Source organism: Electrophorus electricus, chromosome 18 (genome assembly GCF_041902795.1).
Source record: "Electrophorus electricus isolate QZ-2024a chromosome 18, ASM4190279v1, whole genome shotgun sequence".
NCBI classification, from domain to species: domain Eukaryota; kingdom Metazoa; phylum Chordata; class Actinopteri; order Gymnotiformes; family Gymnotidae; genus Electrophorus; species Electrophorus electricus.
Genome location: NC_137514.1, coordinates 6,231,589 through 6,249,552, shown reverse-complemented (window position 1 = coordinate 6,249,552; position 17,964 = coordinate 6,231,589). Strand labels below are relative to the sequence as shown.

General features: G+C 44.8%; 2 protein-coding genes across 2 annotated transcripts; both read left to right on the top strand.

The window, feature by feature from the left end:
• The first annotated feature begins 534 nt into the window (after positions 1–534).
• On the top strand, positions 535–3,511 carry cnrip1a (cannabinoid receptor interacting protein 1a). The gene is made up of 3 exons (XM_027013755.3): positions 535–822; positions 1,284–1,428; positions 1,864–3,511. Exons 1-3 carry the CDS (start codon positions 644–646, stop codon positions 2,026–2,028), a joined length of 489 nt encoding a protein of 162 aa, XP_026869556.2. The 5' UTR covers positions 535–643; the 3' UTR covers positions 2,029–3,511.
• An 812-nt stretch (positions 3,512–4,323) lies between these two features.
• ppp3r1b (protein phosphatase 3 (formerly 2B), regulatory s1ubunit B, alpha isoform, b) lies at positions 4,324–17,718 on the top strand. Its single transcript, XM_027013748.3, has 6 exons — positions 4,324–4,557; positions 8,910–8,949; positions 14,753–14,929; positions 15,256–15,315; positions 17,162–17,346; positions 17,469–17,718. The coding sequence occupies exons 1-6, from the start codon at positions 4,555–4,557 to the stop codon at positions 17,514–17,516; spliced, it is 513 nt and encodes a 170-aa protein (XP_026869549.1). The 5' UTR covers positions 4,324–4,554; the 3' UTR covers positions 17,517–17,718.
• The last annotated feature ends 246 nt before the right edge of the window (positions 17,719–17,964 follow it).

The window sequence follows — 17,964 nt, the reverse complement described above, 5'->3', positions numbered from 1 at the left end:
TGTGTGAAGCTCTGTGAATTGACACAGGACATTTGACATCCTGTGTATAATTACAATTACATTAACACAACTTTTCAAAGGGAGTCTGTACAATACTTCTGTCTATTCTGTTAATGTCTTACTCATGTCAAAACTAAATGTCTTGCTGTGACTCAAACTGTTAAATGCTTCATTGCACTTTGGGGCACTGGCTTTTAGGCTTCTTCTGCATGTCACCTGAGGGTATTTAAAAGAATGAAGTGACAAGATAGTAAAGATAATCAAATTATTCGACTTCAAAACAGCAAATGGCAAATTTAATGTAAATATGATATAGAGATTTGCTGGCATACAAAACATCCTTTTTGGTTCGGTTATTTTGGGTTTCATCAGTAGACTATGTCTACGATGCAGACTGTTTAGGGCAAAGCTTTTAATAATTTTCATGAAATTTTATATTTTGTTGCACTGATTCGCCTGTCAATGAGATTCTGAAAGCTACATTGATGTCACGAGGCCGCAGTCTGCGCGTGCAGTGCATTTGTGTTCCATCGCTTGCGCACACGTCACGGCATCCTCACGCGTCGCTTCCTGGGACCTTCCACCATCCCTGTAAACTGCACGGACACCGCGAGAGAAGCAGAGCGCCGTTATCTTTCTAATCATGGCCGACGTTCCGCCCATTATTAACATCTCTGTGTATTTAAAGATGCAGCCGAACGACGGTCCGGTGTTTTATAAAGCTGATGGAACGAGATTTGGACAGACTAGGACAATAAAATTGCTTACAGGATCGAAATACAAAATAGAGCTGGTCATGACACCGGGGAACGCGGAGGCCACGTACGTATCCCAAACTCAGGGGTTCTGTCTTAGGTGAACTGCCTCTTCGTATGTAGCTACTGCAGAAATATTAGCCGACATTGTGAACAAAGTAACATTACAATAGCTTGTAGACGGTTTCAGTTCATTTCTGCACGGCATGAAGACAAAACAGGCCATTAGACGTGCACCTGCCTATATCGACAGCCGGCCTGCCGACAAGATATGCGATAGCACGGTAGCCTGCATGCTTATGACCACGGTCGCACGTCTGTGGACTAGCCGAAATTTAACCGAGGATTTGCCTTTTATCCAAGCCCACTTAGCCTACCAATTTTAAGCGCAAGTAACAATTTTTTGTTTCAGAATGTTTGTAAAAAAAAATCCAAAAATAAGTAAAAATAAAAAAGTAAGCAGAGTGTTTGTGAAATACAGTCTGCCCTATAAACTGAGACTCTTGATTGTTGTAATGCGTTTTTCAGTACTATGGGAATCGGCGGGAGCAGCTTTCCTCTGGAGCAACAGTCCAAAGACGACGAATCCATTGTTTACCACGGGTTTTACGACACCGAGGGAGTGCCGCATACCAAAAGCGGGGACAGGCAACCTGTGCAAGTCTCTATACAGGTAAACTAACAGTGACGGAACAGAACACGGTCAGTATGTAACGCTGATCTGTAGTGTTATAAATACGCCACAAGGCGTTCATTGCAATTCCAGTGAACTCTTAAGCAGTTGGTTCCTGCTTCAGAGAACTTTTCGAAAAACAGATAGGGCTGTATATACATTTCATAATACATTTTATGGGGACAAAATCGACAGCTGGTGTTAAATGTCATGAAAGGGCCCAAAGCAAACAATGTGAACTCAGTTATGAGTGATTTCTCAATTATTTAACATAAAGATAGTATATGGTCACTTTTCTATATATTATATATATTTTCAAGCTCAAAAACACTATAGTAGAACATAAATAGAAAAATAGAGAAAAGTTTAAAAAGAAAAGCTTGGCTCCTAAATGTAACCGACATTAATGACTGGATATGCGTGTCTCCTCATCAGTTCAAGGATGCCGGGGTCTTTGAGACTGTTTGGCAGGTGAAGTACTACAACTACTACAAGCGCGAGCACTGTCAGTTTGGCAACAAATTCAACTGCATCGAGTACGAGGCAAAGCCAAACGAAACGCGAAGCCTGATGTGGATCAACAAGGAGATCTTCCAGTAGCAGACTGCCGCCATAGCAACAGCTGCCTCCACCACAGCACAGCGGTGCTACAGCCATGGGGGCCGGAACCATCACTGGGCAGTTTACTTTCTGGACTGAGGTTTCGGTGGTTGAAGGAATATATTAGCCAAAAATGCTAAAATGGGGACCTATTTTACCTGTTTTGTTTATATAATAGTAACTTGGCCCCACTAACGTCCATTAAGATGTTCCATTCTAATAGATGTATTAGCATTTCTGGATGACATATTCCTCTAACAGAAACAAGAGATGGCCTCCAAACAATTGGATCAGTACTACTGAGTTTCAGAACAATATCAGAACTGGACTGAAATTAAGTGCTCAGCATTCACATGTTCTCTATCTGTGTTGTTGATTATGCATGTCTTAATTGTTTTGTTGATCCAGATTGTATTTCCTTTGAGGTCCCAGTGTAGTGATTATATGAACAGACACTCCTTGATGCTAAAATATATTTGCACTACGACTCTTTTGTGGCACAAGGCTGTTTCAGATAGTACAAAAAAACGCACAAAAAACGCACAAAGAAAAAAACCGCAATTATGTTCTTTCTCTCCAATCCATATCAAATACCAAACATATGCATCACAGTAGAACTCTCATTCGCTGTTTTTTCCAGATGTGTGGTGAATTAGGAGGGAGGCACCACTGCTACTAAGGAAGAGTCAGGGAAGAGCGGATGAGTATGGATTTTGGACTAGCCCAAGGTCACAGCCACATATATTTCAGTACCTTTTCTACTCCATCATGGAATCAAATCTAATGAAACTTCTTTTTGAACCATCGTTTCTTAGCTGATTGTGCGTTACTGCAGGTGTACAGGTACTCCAGTGTTTTTGCTGTACTAATTGGGCAGTGCTCAATAATGCTTGCGGGTGCTCTCTCACTATATTATATCTATAGTTGAACCTATTTATTAATGTAAAGTAACGTGATAAAGAATGGACCAATCAATTGACATTGTGATCTCCCTTTGGGTCTGGCACTGATAATAATTTCTTTGTGAGTGGTATGTGTATTTATATATTGTGTGAAAGAATATTTTAACTTGTCATTTATATTGCTTTTTATGGTTGGTTGTTGTTTTTTAAGTTGGCTGACTCTTCAGGCCACAAACATGATGTACTGAAGGGGCCACTGCACTTTCTGTTTGCGTGTATCACCTGATGAGCGATAAATACAGCTGATACAAAAGGATGCACAAAGCCAGCAGTTGTCAAAGTCATCAGTAAATTACAGTTCATGTTTCAATTTAGATGCCGTGGTACAAATGTTCCTTCAAAGGTACCTTCTTGCTACTGGTAAATGCACTCACTAACCTCCCTTGAGTGACGCTAGGAGAGAGTGTTGTGGGTGCAGAAAATACAATGCATCAATTATGAAGTTGCTTTTAAAACTCAGCAGAACCAGGACAGTTGAAGTGGACATTTATTTCAGAGTTATTAAAGCAATTTATAACTTACCGCTTGATTTCATGCTTATGTTACATTGTCTTGCATGGTACTTGTGTAGATAGCACAATAAGTGTATGAAATATATGATTATTTCTTTTTTTAAAGGAATTACTGTGCAACTCTGGACCTGAATGTTGACTTCTTTTGTAAGATAAAAGGCTGTAGTAGTTAAGAAAGCTTGAATTTGCTTTAGTCTGCAGTGTATGCATAATTTACAGCACAACACAAGGCAAGAGAACACCCCCCCCCCCTTCCAGAAAAGAAGAGAGACACATGTGAATTAAACCCAGAAACACATACATGTTTGTTCCTGTTTGGCTGTCTCAGCCTGAGTCCTGAGACTATATGGCAAGACAATTTTTTATGACCATATCAAGGGATTGATAGTTAACTGAAGAGCTTTTACAGATAGTTTCTGCAAAAAAAATGTAAAATTAACGGACGAGGTAGAACCCAGGACTAAGACTGAGAAATGCTTTATTTAAATAAATAAATAGATAAATAAGGAAGGAAGGAACCATTCCGGAGATACAAAAGAGTTTGAGACGGATGATTTCCAATACCCATCAAACAATAACCTTTTCAGGGTCGTTTTCACAGTGGTATGAAAACACTTTGTTAAATCAATTACGCAATTCAGCAATGACGTCCCATTTGCGACGCGCATCTATATCGACATTATCACTGATTATGCTGAACGTTATTGATTATACTGAACATTGCAGCGATAAAAGACGAGCGCGCACCTCCAGAGAAAGAGAGAGAAAGAGAGAGCGAGAAATACCCGGATGTGCTGTACTAATGCCCCTCCCCCTCCCGGGTTTCACTCTCTGTACCGACTCAGCCCACTCCGCTTCTTCACCCCTCGCTGCGGACCTACCGAGGCTACCGCAGTGAATCCGTCATCCGTCGACACAGACACCGACCGCAAGACCCGGCGAGACGCTCCTGGGATCCGCGATTTTTCGTGCGGAGAATATTCCTCAGCGCCCACGCTGCCCGTCGGATTCCGTGACACTTTGCGCAGGGCGAAGACAACCCGAGCGACAGGATGGTAAGGGCTGGCGAGGTGCTGTCGTCAGACGTCGCAGGGTGGCTGTGGCTAATTGCACTAAGACGAATCTTAACCCAGCCTTACACGCCGTCGCACGTTCAGCACAAGCGCAAAACGACCACGCGTTTCGAAACCTGCGCGCCCGTCCGTTTCCGAGCAGAAAACAGTCGTAACCGTGTCGTGATCGGAGCTTGTGTGGATAAAACAGCGCCGCTGCTGAGCTGTGTGGCCCTCCTTGCGACGGCCAGCCCGTGTGCGCTATGCACGAACGAATTAAGACGTTTGTGTTGTGTATACACGAGCGTAATGGAGATCGACGACTTATTTTAATGCTCCACCGCTCGATGTGTGCGGTGAGCATGTTGAAGGGCGGCGTGAAACGAGAGGCGGAGGCGAAAAACATGGTGTTGTCAGCTCGAAGCTAGTACGGGGCTTTGGGTGACTCGCTGTGTCGATGGGCTGTCAAGTTATGGATGAGCAAGATCAGCCGACGGGATGCGGGCTAAGCTCTCTATCAATTGCCCCCCCTTAACAAGAACCGGGCTTGTATTCTCTTCAAGGAAAAATGGACGATTTCAGGCCATGTTTACATTTGCTAAAAAGTGTGTGCGCGCGTGTGTGTGGCGCGCGTCGGGGGGAGAGAATTCAGTTTTGCTTTTTACGTGACTGACTCAGATGTCATACAGCTTGACAGTCAATAATTTACAAAAAATAGCCTTATAATAGTTGCATTCGATCTGTGTTATTATTATTGAATACGAGGTCAAGACAAATTGGGGACACTATTACGGTGTCGGAATTCTTAACAAAACTGATCCGAAGTCACCAAGGACATGGCAGTGCACATAAACCCAATCTCAGATAAGAGGGGACGGAGGACGTGATAAGAAAAGCTCTGTGTCCTGCCCTTTCTCTGCGTTCTTTGGTTCATGGTGCATTTCATTCCGGAATTCCAGAGGTCTCGGAAAAGTTATGTATGATGGAGTACCTGCAATATGCATGTGGCCCACTATCCAAACTTTCTGGATCAGACTGTGCTGGGAGAGATTGGTCCATATCTGACTGTGCACGGTGTGCTGAAATAGGCCATGCAGGATTCTTTAAGACCCTCAGGCTCCGTAACCCATTTAAACCGAGATGCTCACTTATTCGCCTGTGCTAAGAATAGTCTCCATGGAGACCATAGATCCAGGTTGATACAACCACCTCTTGCTCTGGGGAGTCAAGGCACCAGAACTTTCCACAGGCATGCAGACCCTTCCGTGGGTTATTGATCGCAGTTATCTGTTGATAACCATATCTGCTTCTGCTGCACTAATGGAACTGATGGTGTTTTATTCCCTCAGACATGTGGTGCTACTAGGATTGGCCATTTGTCAGGGTATTATTTTTCCACGCTGCCATATCAGCATGTTCTAATTTACATGTCATCGGTCTCACAAATGAATACATTTTGGCACGTTTTGCGGCCTGTGGTTGGAGAATGGCGCTTTGCTCAAACATAAGGGGTGCATGGGTAGCCCCCCTATAGCAGAACACAGGGGACTTACCTCAGGTCCTCACCAAGGCAATGAGCATGTTGGTCTAGATCGAGGTACCTACTAAAGTGCATGGGTCTGTATATCTGAATGTTTCTTTCAATATATGGACATTGCTAATTGACGATAGCGAATGAGAAACCCTGGGGGTTTCTAGAATGCTCTTACTTGCATAATCCTTGCTAGTTCCTGACAGATTTTATTAATTATTGGCATTTCTGGTGGGATCTGTCAGTGCTCGGTAAGAGATTACTGGGTCTATGGCTTATTGCGGCGAAACGTTTCCCATGAATTTTTCCTCCTCTTGGACATTTCCTCATATTTCATACTGCCTTTGAACTTTTGTTTTCCTTTAAGCCTGATCGGACGTCACAACGTCGACACACTTTTTTTTCCTTTTTTTTTTTTCTGTGGAAAACGAGGCGCAGTTGTCCGTCCGTGCTCTGAGGGGCTGGGAGTTGTGTGTCCGACTCCTTATTGGGGAAAACGGAATGGCGTCCAGGGAAGGCGGTGATGTTACAAAGGCAGCATAGAGTTCGGACGGAATACAATGTTCGCTTGACTTGGCAGTCACTCCCGTGCTTTGTTTCGTCGGGGCTCGAGTGTTTGGATGCCTCTTCCTTTAGTGCCTCTGTTCCAAGGCAAACCCTCTCAGGCGCCTCGTGAGACCTTATACACAGATGAGGTAATCCTAAACCCTCAGTCCACTTTTAATTTAATTTAATTTGCTGTCTGTGCAGGCTTTCAAGTCAAAATAGCACAGGGCATGCAGATGGCGCTAATGTTAGCAAGGCTGTAGGGCTTACGTTCTTTGTAATGCGTTTACATGTAAGATATAAAGGGAAAGTGCACGGTTCACAGTCCCACACAGGTATCCCAGAATGCAGTCATAGCAACGGTGAATTTTGTGGACAGTGTCATAAGACACATGTCCCCGCTTCCAAGCGCCACCTACACCACAGATACGTTCTGAAAAAGTACCCAAAATGCACCTGTGAGTTTGGTCCTTCCATTGTTACGCTTGCCCTTTTCCTATGACTAAACAGGCGCTTGAAGTCTTTGGCTTGGCCTCCTTTTTAGTCAGAGTTCAGCATGCATCTCCGTCTTATCACGTGTGTTCTTGTTCTTTCATAAACATGGCACTTACTGAAGGAATGCGTGACCGGGTCTTGTTCAGTCGTCAAGGATAGCACATACCCGATTGCTTTGTGTGCATCTGTGCTGGATAAATCTCGTTGTTTAACACAAACCTAAAAGCACATTAGACATTTTTCTTACACCAGTTAGAGCTCTGATTTATGTGCATCAGGTCCAGCAAAGAATTTCTTCTTCGGCCAAGAGCTATCGGACTGGATTTTTCCTTCTTGACAGACAGCAGTCTTGTTTTGTTTTTTATCTGGTAAATGATGGCCATGTAGCACCAGTCCAACAAACTGGCTTCATGTGGCTTCATTAAATGGCTCCCCAGTGCACAGCTAATTTCTTGTAACACAACCTCGGCATGTGGTGTGACGGCCCCGCCCGTTATAGACCTTGTTCGGACATGAGCGACCTTAAACAAAGGTGCTTACTCTCCTTTATCGAACGGTGATGACGAAGCCGACATGGTCGTTGCCTCAGAATCCACAGACAGTTATCCTGTAATATCCGCCATTGTTAAGTAGTGAGTTGGAGTAGACATTATAAAAGACTGCTAAACATTCGTCTACCTAGGTTGCTAGGAAATGTTTTGAGTCCCGTGCTATCTGTATGCACTACGTTAAGTTTGAAAGTTAACCTTTATTTTAGGTTTTGCAGGTTGGTATGGAGACTGATCAGAAGCTAAGCTTGCTTTAGCACTGTTAGATGCTGAGAAGCATCTGGTTGTACAGGCAGAGATGGGACTTTTCTCTAATGTATGGAGACACTTGTCTGTCCACGGTGTCCAGGAGGACTGACATACAGTCCAGTATGTATCAGGTCCCGGAGGTATCGGGGGCTCCTACATATATCTCCTAGATTAAATTATCTGTTTATTTATTTATTTAAATCAGAAATATTGACGTGACATAATGAATAACTGTTGACGTCATAGCTGTTTGGTTCAGTGCCTTTCCTGCAAGTGCAACTCCAGAAAGTGCACAAGCTAAATACATTTATATTGTTTGTCAATTTCAAGTGAATCTAGAGAAGCAGACAAATGACAGGCAGGTTTGTGTCTGTGTGTGTGTCTGTGTGTGTGTGTGTGTGTGAGACTTGGCCTCATTTCCTTTTCTGTCTCTCTCTCTGCGTGCAGTGCCTTGTGTTTTTTTTTCCCCACGCATAATGAAATGCGCTCACCTTGGACACATGTACAGGCTACAGCCCCTCAGAGTGTGTAGGGTCTACTTGCAGTCCACGTCATAATTCTAGTCAAATTAGAACACAGTTTGTCTTGTTAAATCATGTTTTATCATTAGTTTATAACTAGAATGCAAGTTACAGTTTTCGTGTAGATTTGTAATGTGAAGCAGTGCGGCGGTTGTGATGCTGTGGTCGTGCAGATATTTCCACACTCTGCTCCCCCTCCTAGCCCAGCGTGTGGCATGCTGTTCGGCCTGAAAACAGCGCGGTGTCCCATTAGCTAGTGCCTTTTTGGGAGGGCACGTCCCCTGAAGCCACTCCACACAGAGAACATAATCCCATGGTTACATTTCAGATCATAAATACATTTAAGATTATTAATCCCTCCTGTCGTTAGTGATTATTGACCTTTTCAGATAATTATGATGTACTGCATTTTTGTTTTGTTTGACTGATTTTTGTAATACGGTCTGTTTTTTGTCCTCTTTTTAGGGAAATGAAGCAAGTTATCCGTTGGAGATGTGCTCGCACTGTGAGTATCTGCGCTATAGCCCCTCCGCCCATCCAGAGCTGCGAAAATTATAATTAAATTATAGATTGGACTGCAAGACCACTCATTTGTGCTGGTTAGATTTTAGTGGATGGAGCTGACCTCAAGTCCGGTTCAAAGTGAACACTTTCTACAGGTCCTAGACCAGTTATAGGACCCTTAAATGAAGCCAGTAGTTAGAAATGGGTAAGTGGAACCCACAGTGAGCTGATCCACGGTCAGTTTAGTGGGGCTTTATATAAAGGAGTGTGCAAGTTCTGTACTGCCCACTACACCTGAACTAGGCAGGTTATAGCAAGGAAAACACTCTGCTGTGTAGAATCAGGTCTCAGAACAGTTTTCATGAACTGCAAATAAGTATTAAGACGACTTGGTAGTTAAGGGAGCTGATCCAGGGTCAGTTAATGCAGGTTTCCTGGGTGAAACTTTATAACCTCATCGACACCCACAAAGCCCACAAACAAATAACTAGAACTAATCTAAGATCTGTGAGGCAATGTCACTTCTCTCTCTATATATTAATATACACACACACTACTGTGCAAAAATGCTGTAAACTAAAAACCCTTTCAAACATGGAAGTATTACTAGTTTATTTTCATCAATTATCAAAATGCAGTGAATGAACAGAAGAGAAATTTAAATCAAATCCACATTTGGTGTGGCCACCCTTTACCTTCAAAACAGCATCAATTCTTCTAGGTGCACTTGCACATAGTTTTTGAAGGAACTTGGCTGGTAGGTTGTTCCAAACATCTTGGAGAACCAACCACAGATCTTCTGTGGATGTAGGTTTCCTCAAATCCTTCTCATGTAATCCCAGACAGACTTGATGATGTTGAGATCAGGGCTCTGTGGGGGCCATACCATCACTTCAAGGACTTCTTGTTCTTTATGCTGAAGATGGTTCTTAATGACATTGGCTGTATGTTTGGGGTCATTGTCCTGCTGCAGAATAAATTTGGGGCCAATGATACACATCCCTGATGGTATTGCATGATGGATAAGCATCTGCCTGTATTTCTCAGCATTGAGGACACCATTAATCCTGACCAAATCAACAACTCCATTTGCAGAAATGCAGCCCCAAACTTGCAAGGAACCTCCACCATGTTTCACTGTTGCCTACAGACACTCATTATTGTACTGCTCTCCAGCCCTTCGGCAAACAAACTGCCTTCTGCTACAGCCAAATATTTCAAATTTTGAATCATCAGTCCAGAGCATCTGCTGCCATTTTTCTGTACCCCAGATCCTATGTTTTCATGCATAGTTGAGTCGCTTAACCTTGTGTCCATGTCAGAGGTATGGCTTTTTGGCTGCAACTCTTCCATGAAGACCATTTCTGGCCAGACTTCTCCAGACAGTAGATGGGTGTACCAGGGTCCCACTGGTTTCTGCCAGTTCTGAGCTGATAGCACTGCTGGATATCTTCCGATTTTGAAGGGAAATAAGCTTGATGTGTGTTTATCTGCTGCATTAAGCTTCCTTGGCCAACCGCTGCGTCTACCATCCTCAACGTTGTCCGTTTCTTTGTGCTTCTTCAAAAGAGCTTGAACAGCACATCTCGAAACCCCAGTCTGCCTTGAAATCTTGGTCTGGGAGAGCCCTTGTGTCTTGTTGCTGTGCTTGCCATGGTGTATGACCTGTGACTTCCACAACCTCACCTTGGTAGCAGAGTTTGGCTGTTCCTCACCCAGTTAAGCCTCCTACACAGCCACCTATGTTTGAGTTAATCACTGTATTTCAACCTACATGTGAAATTGATGATCATTAGCACCTGTTTGGTATAATTGGTTGAACATGCACCTGACTATAATCCTACAAAATCCCTGACTTTGTGTAAGTGTACCTATAAGAATTGATGCTGGTTTGAAGGCAAAGGGTAATAACACCAAATATTGATTTGAATTAGATTTTTCTTTTGTTTGTTCACCTTTGCATTTTGTAAATTGATAAAAATTAAAATAAACTATTATTATTTGTATGTTTGAAAGGATTCTTAGTTTACAGCATTTGTTTCATATATATATATATATATATATATATATATATATATATATATATATATATATATATATATATATATATATATATTATATAATGACATATAGACATATAGACACACACACGAAAAGTGACATTGCCTCACAGGTCTCAGATTAGTTCTAGTGATTTGTTTGTGGGCTTTCTGGGTGTCGATGAGGTTAGGAGGGCTGATCCTAAGTCAGCCGAGTAATGTGGGTGGGGACGGTAACCAGAGCCCACGCTGTGGCCTGGCCAAATGACGGATGGACGTTGGCTTGGTGACCCAGGCTATAAATGCCTCCTGTCTGGTAAAGGTCACACACGTGGGACAGCCTCATTTATTTTTAGTGCGTGCGTGCGTGCGTGCGTGCGTGCGTGTGTGTGTGTGTGTGGTATCAAGAGTGAAGGGGTTAAGGGGTTATATACTGTGTTTTGGGGGAGTGGTACTGGCAGGACTCGTGACCTCGCACCAGTATCGGAGTGGAGAGTTATGGAGGGTGTGGGCATGTTTGTGTGCGTGCTTGCAGGAGATGTCATAGGTTAAACAGGGGTCAGGTTAGCTATGTTTGGCCTCATGTGAATGTGTGTGTGTGTGTGTGTGTGTGTGTGTGTGTGTGTGTGTGTGTGTGTGTCTTTGTAGAAGAAAGAAGCTTCTTCATTCAACATGAATTATGAAGGACCATCATTTATACTTCCAAAAATATCAGACAATATATACACACATCCTCATGCTCACACACACTGTGAGTGTAAAGGGAGTAAGAAGTCTGTAACAGTGTGAGTGAACTGTCCACGTTAATGTATTTCCCTGTCTATCATCAGGGACTACACTACCCACAGCCCTCTGCTCTGTTCTAGAAAAATCTCTATGGCAACCTCAACATTGGGCTCAAGCTTCTGAAATAACAAAGTCAAAAGGCTTAGATCTCTCTCTCACACGCGCGCACACACACGCACAGTCACGCACCAGTGTATGTGTGGGTGTCCAGTGATGGCCAGTAGAGCACTTGAGTAGCAGAAGTAGGCTCCTCAAAAGGCTTTTAGCAGTTTTTCGTGCATCTCTCTGGTAACAGTTAGCTAGCAATGGCTAACACTCATGCTCTAGTGAGGCGTTTTCCTCTGCAGACCAAACTAATCGTCTGCAGATTGTTTTAACATCGCGACGCGATCACAGGCCAGCTGGTGCGAAACTGAGCCACCTGTTGGCGAGTCGGGTGCTTAGCAACCATAACAACATCCCATCGTCTTCCTGCAGTTAGCACTCGTGGCCACGGAACTATGTGACGACATGGCTGACCCTCCTGTGAGAGGATGTCGGCTGGCCGCTCGGAGTTTTCCGTCTCCCTAAAGACCACTGGCTGACCGGGTGGAATCAGTTATCAGCGTCCCACCCCGTGCAGATGATCCCAGAATTTAGCGCAGCATTGCATGTTAAAAAGACCACAGTGTTGCAACACGGCAGCGACAGACAGGCAGACATGGTGCTGGTGGGAGGAGGGAGGGAGGTGGTAGTGGGGAGGTAGGGAGGTGGATGGGTAGGTAGGGAGGTGGTAGTGAGGGAGGGAGGTGGGTGGGTGGGTAGGTAGTGAGGGAGGGAGGTGGGTGGGTAGGTAGGGAGGTGGTAGTGAGGGAGGGAGGTGGGTGGGTGGGTAGGTAGTGAGGGAGGGAGGTGGGTGGGTAGGTAGGGAGGTGGTAGTGGGGAGGTGGTAGTGAGGGAGGTGGGTGGGTAGGTGGGGAGGTGCTAGTGAGGGAGGGAGGTGGTAGTGAGGGAGGGAGGTGGTAGGGAGGTGGGTGGGTGGGTAGGTAGGGAGGTGGTAGTGAGGGAGGTGGGTGGGTGGGTAGGTAGGGAGGTGGTAGTGAGGGAGGTGGGTGGGTGGGTAGGGAGGGAGGTGCTAGTGAGGGAGGGAGGTGCTAGTGAGGGAGGTGGGTGGGTAGGTAGGGAGGTGGTAGTGAGGTAGGGAAGTGGTAGTGAGGGAGGTGGGTGGGTGGGTAGGTAGGGAGGTGGTAGTGAGGGAGGGAGGTGCTAGTGAGGGAGGGAGGTGCTAGTGAGGGAGGTGGGTGGGTGGGTAGGTAGGGAGGTGGTAGTGAGGGAGGGAGGTGGTAGTGAGGGAGGTGGGTGGGTGGGTAGGTAGGGAGGTGGTAGTGAGGGAGGGAGGTGCTAGTGAGGGAGGGAGGTGCTAGTGAGGGAGGTGGGTGGGTGGGTTATGTTGTTGTCTACGCAGACTGGAGATGTTTTAGTTTTCTGCAGACTGTTGGAACGGCTGTGTGCTGCTTAGAAGGGGACGGAGACACAGGAGACGCACAGGAATAGAGTGACAGACAAGTGAAGACAGTCTCACCTCTATCAGAAGTGCAGGGCTACACACGCGCACACACACACCCAGCAACTCACATACACGCACAAGCACACTCACACAATCTTGTACATAAATGCAGTTTACTCATATGATATAAGTTCCTTTGCTGCTAGGGGGTTTCAGAGAGCCTCAGCTTCAGCATTGTGTGTGTGTGTGTGTGTGTGTGTGTGTGTGTGTGTGTGTGTGTGTGTGTGTGTGTGTGTATTAGAGAGAGGTACTCCTTTTCTCTCCTGCTCTCTCTTTTCCTCCGGTTTCCCTTAGCGTGCCTTTCTCTGATGGGCATCCACTACTCCTCCCCACCACACCCCCCACTTTCTTGGTGTAGGGTTAGCTGGAGCAGGTACAACATGCCATCCAGCGTTGGGTGCTTCCTAGTATGATTATCTGAATTGTTATTATTATCTGAATATTGAATGGTATTTTCACTGTATTCAGTCCTTTAGTATATTAGTAGATTCATAGGGATTAATGAGGAGAATTTCAGCAGGTGAATTTTGTGCTTTGGCTCCTCTGGAACCTGAACAGGCTGAGTGAGGCTCCATAATGCTACATAAACACTTTGTGTGTGATATTCGTGTTATGTGCACAGTCTAACGTGTCTACTGCCTCACCTTTACACTCAGCGCTATGAGACAGAGAGACACGTCGCTTGAGAGAAACCAGGCGGTGAAAGAGTGTGTTAACAGGGGCGCGAGGCAGAGGGAAATGTGCTCCACACTGAGACAGATCTGGGTTATGGCAGATGAGGCCAGGACCCAGGAGGAAGAACCACCATCAGAGTGGTTCAGTAGCTCCATAACCCCCCCCCACACACACACACACAGAGTCCCACTTGATATTAATATTAATGCATTACATAGCATACCCTTACCCTTGCTGTGCACAGTTTTATCTGCGTAAAAAGTGTGTGCGCAGATAACAATGTATTGTATTAGTGGACTGATAGACACCTACATGCATAGATATAAAGCGCCATATACGCATGTATGTCAATGCTTCCACCATGTTTTGTCAGAAACTTGCACACACTCAACAAGACAAAGCTGTCCATCCGCGCACACGCACATTTGTTCTCATTAGAACAAATCAATGCACTTATGCACCCACACCCCACTGAGTTAGTTGTGTACAGGGTGACATCTAGTGGCCGTTCCGTGTTGTAGTCTATACAGTTACAAATGCAATGCCCTACTGCTAAGTTGATGGTGTGTGTGTGTGTTCAGCAAACATATTCTCCTTCTATCAGAATTTCTCAATATTTCAGAATTTGTTAAACATGATGTATTTTTATATGTGATTTTTCTAGAGTTTTTTCTGCGTCTCCTTTGGTGCATTCAGGTGTCCTCTTGTCTCTGTAGCTGCGTGATGCTCACAACGACCTTTCTTCCGCTCTGTTTCAGTCGATGCTGATGAGATTAAAAGACTAGGGAAGAGGTTTAAGAAACTGGACTTGGATAACTCAGGATCCCTCAGTGTTGAGGAGTTCATGTCCCTACCTGAACTCCAGCAGAACCCGCTGGTCCAGCGGGTCATCGACATCTTCGACACGGATGGCAACGGAGAGGTGGATTTCAAAGGTGTGATATCTGTTTGTTTTACAAAGTAACTAATATTAAAATAAAACAAGTTTTTAAGGGTACACCTGATTGTTTTAAAGATGTTTAGGTCACATGGTCTTATATTGTATACCTGTGACCTATGACCCTGCTCTCTGAGTGATGCTCAGAGACCAAAGTGATGCTAGCCAATCATGGAAAGGCACTAAAGTCATGTGTACAGTACTGGCCAGCTGGCGTATTCCACCAGCGCTTACCTACGATCATCAAGCCGTATTGTTGACTTTTGTTTGTCTTTGTTTTGTCTTCTCTCACTGTCTCATCACGGCCTTTCCCTGGACCTGCAGAGTTCATTGAGGGCGTCTCTCAATTCAGCGTCAAAGGGGATAAGGAGCAGAAACTCCGCTGTGAGTAAAGTAACGTTATGCTGCATGACCCAATCACAGTCAACACACGCCGTTCCACGGCCCAGTCATGGTCTGCGCACGCCGTTTCACGGCCCGGTCACGGTCCGCGCACGCCTTTCCACAGCCCAGTCACGGTCCGCACACACCATTCCATGACCCAATCACATAGACTAAAAGGGCATTTTAGGAAGCGGCTGCGACTTTTTTACAACGTCCATGGCTGAGTAGCTACACTGCAAGCCTTAATCACCAAGCACAATGCCAAACTTCAGATGTAACCACACCGCCACTGGACTCTGGAGCAGAGGGAAATGTGTTTATACTTCTCTATCTGGCAGTCTGATGGCTGAGTCTGGGTTTGGTGAATGCCAGGAGAACATTACCTGCCTGACTGCTCTGTGCCAGTTGTAAAGCTGTGTGGAGGGATAATGCTGTGGGGTTGTTTTTCAGGGGCTGGCCTAGGCCACTTGGTTCCAGTGAAGGGAAATCGTAATGTTTCAGCAAACATTTTGGACAATTGTATGCTTCCAACGTTGTGGGAACAGTTTGGGGAAGGTCCTTTTGTGTGCCAGTATGACAAAGTGAGGTCCATAAAGACATGGTTGGGTGGGTTTGTTGTGGAAGAACATGCATGGCCTGCACAGAAGCTTCACCTCAACACCAAGTTAAACTTCAGATATTAATTGCTTTAATGCTAAAACCACTTCAGGAAGTTAGAATGAACTAATATGCATAATGCTAACTGTCCTTTGTTAGATTTTGTTGTTTCTTGTATAGCTTTAGCATGTTGGAGTTAACTGCGCTGCTGTTTAGCTCTCACCCTGGGTTAAAACATCTGCTCAGACCGGCCCAGAAGGTAGAACTCCAATACAATTGCTGTGGTCCAATCGGAAACAGCAGGAGTCAAGTTGGGAGTCAAGTTGGGAGTCAAGTTGGGAGTCAAGTTGGGAGTCAAGTTGGGAGTCAGGTTGGGAGTCAGGTTGGGAGTCAGGTTGGGAGTCAGGTTGGGAGTCAGGTTGGGAGTCAGGTTGGGAGTCAGGTTGGGAGTCAGGTTGGGAGTCAGGTTTCAGTTCTACAGTGAAATGAAATGAAATGACGTTCCTCCAGGATCATAGTACAAAACAAGTGTAAACAATAAACATGAAATACAGGACCAATGATTAACGTACAGGGCAACACCAACCAGTCCATGACACCATGTAAAGTGCAAAAGATATACCATAAAGTTCATTTTAACAGATAATCTTACAGCACACAGCAGTTTCTGAGGTAACCGCCAGTACACCAATTTCAGAATTTATTGTTAATTGGAATACGATATTTATTAAATGTTGGTTGCCAGTCTCGGGGAGTCAGCATGTGTTCTCCTTGGCAAAGGCAATCCCACTATTGTCATATATATTTGTCATATTTATGTTCAATTTAGACAGACACCATTGTTACGTGAAGCTAATGTTAAATGAAATAGCACACTAGCTAAGCTAACGATATGTTATATAGCATGCTAGTGAGGCTAGCTAGCTAGCTTACTTGCTTGCTCAGGTTGAAACTATTAACTTATTTACTTAACAGGGAATTAGATAGTTTTGAATTACTGTTTTGTCCTCGTGTAATTTGAATGATGTGAGTAAACATTTCTCACATGCGTAATGCATTATAATGTACAACAACTCTAAAACCCATCCCAAAATCAACGCCCGGCAAGGATCGTTTTTGGCTAACATGCTGGCTAACGACAGGCGCACCTTCAAAGGCAGTGGCTCGTTAGAACGGAACGCACTCTCTTTGTTTCCGTATCGCATCATTCATTGTGACCTCATTCTTTCTCCTTGTTCTGCGCACGCAGTCGCGTTCCGGATCTATGACATGGACAAGGATGGCTACATATCAAACGGCGAGCTCTTCCAGGTCCTGAAGATGATGGTGGGCAACAATCTGAAAGACACGCAGCTGCAGCAGATCGTGGACAAGACCATCATCAACGCCGACAAGGACGGCGACGGCAGGATATCCTTCGAGGAGTTCTGTGCGGTGAGCAGGGGATGGGCTGTTTGCTTAAATTCATTTAGGTTGACCACTCTTTCGCTCTCTCTCACTCTCTCTCTCTCTTTTTCTCTCGCGCTTCTAATGTTCGGTTCTCCTGTGTCCTGCAGGTGGTCGGTGGTTTAGACATTCACAAAAAGATGGTCGTGGATGTGTGAATGGACGGATGGCCTTTCACCAAATGCCCCCCTTCTCTCATTCTCTTTTCCTCTTTTACCACCCTTCCTCGCGCTCTCTCTCACTCTCTCTCATTGCGTCCAACTATCAGATTCCCCTTTTTTTCTCTTTCTCCATTTTCCAATGGAAGTATTTTGTTTTGTGAGACCACACCTCACCCACCTGCGCAAAAAAAAACAAAAACCAACCCCCCCAAACTTTGAGTCAGAAGACGCCAACCATTTCAAGTGTTATTGAGCATTATGGGTTTTTTCTTCCTACTGATGAGAAATGATTTTCATAACACTGGACGAGCATTTCAATTTACTTCAGTTTGGTGGGGAAGGAGGGGATGAGAGAGAGAGAGAGAGAGAGAGAGAGAGAGAGAGAGAGAGAGAGAGAGAGACTCACTCCGTCTGTGTGTGCGTGCGTACTGTGTGTTATAGTCTG

Excerpts from the sequence above, each read along its gene's own strand:
- ppp3r1b (XM_027013748.3), top strand. Across the intron at positions 15,316-17,161 it reads TAAGGAGCAGAAACTCCGCT|TCGCGTTCCGGATCTATGAC; the intron begins GTGAGTAAAGTA and ends CTGCGCACGCAG. Across the intron at positions 17,347-17,468 it reads CCTTCGAGGAGTTCTGTGCG|GTGGTCGGTGGTTTAGACAT; the intron begins GTGAGCAGGGGA and ends TGTGTCCTGCAG.
- cnrip1a (XM_027013755.3), top strand. The coding sequence starts at position 644 with ATGGCCGACGTTCCGCCCATTATTAACATCTCTGTGTATTTAAAGATG. Across the intron at positions 823-1,283 it reads CCGGGGAACGCGGAGGCCAC|TACTATGGGAATCGGCGGGA; the intron begins GTACGTATCCCA and ends TGCGTTTTTCAG. Across the intron at positions 1,429-1,863 it reads CTGTGCAAGTCTCTATACAG|TTCAAGGATGCCGGGGTCTT; the intron begins GTAAACTAACAG and ends TCTCCTCATCAG.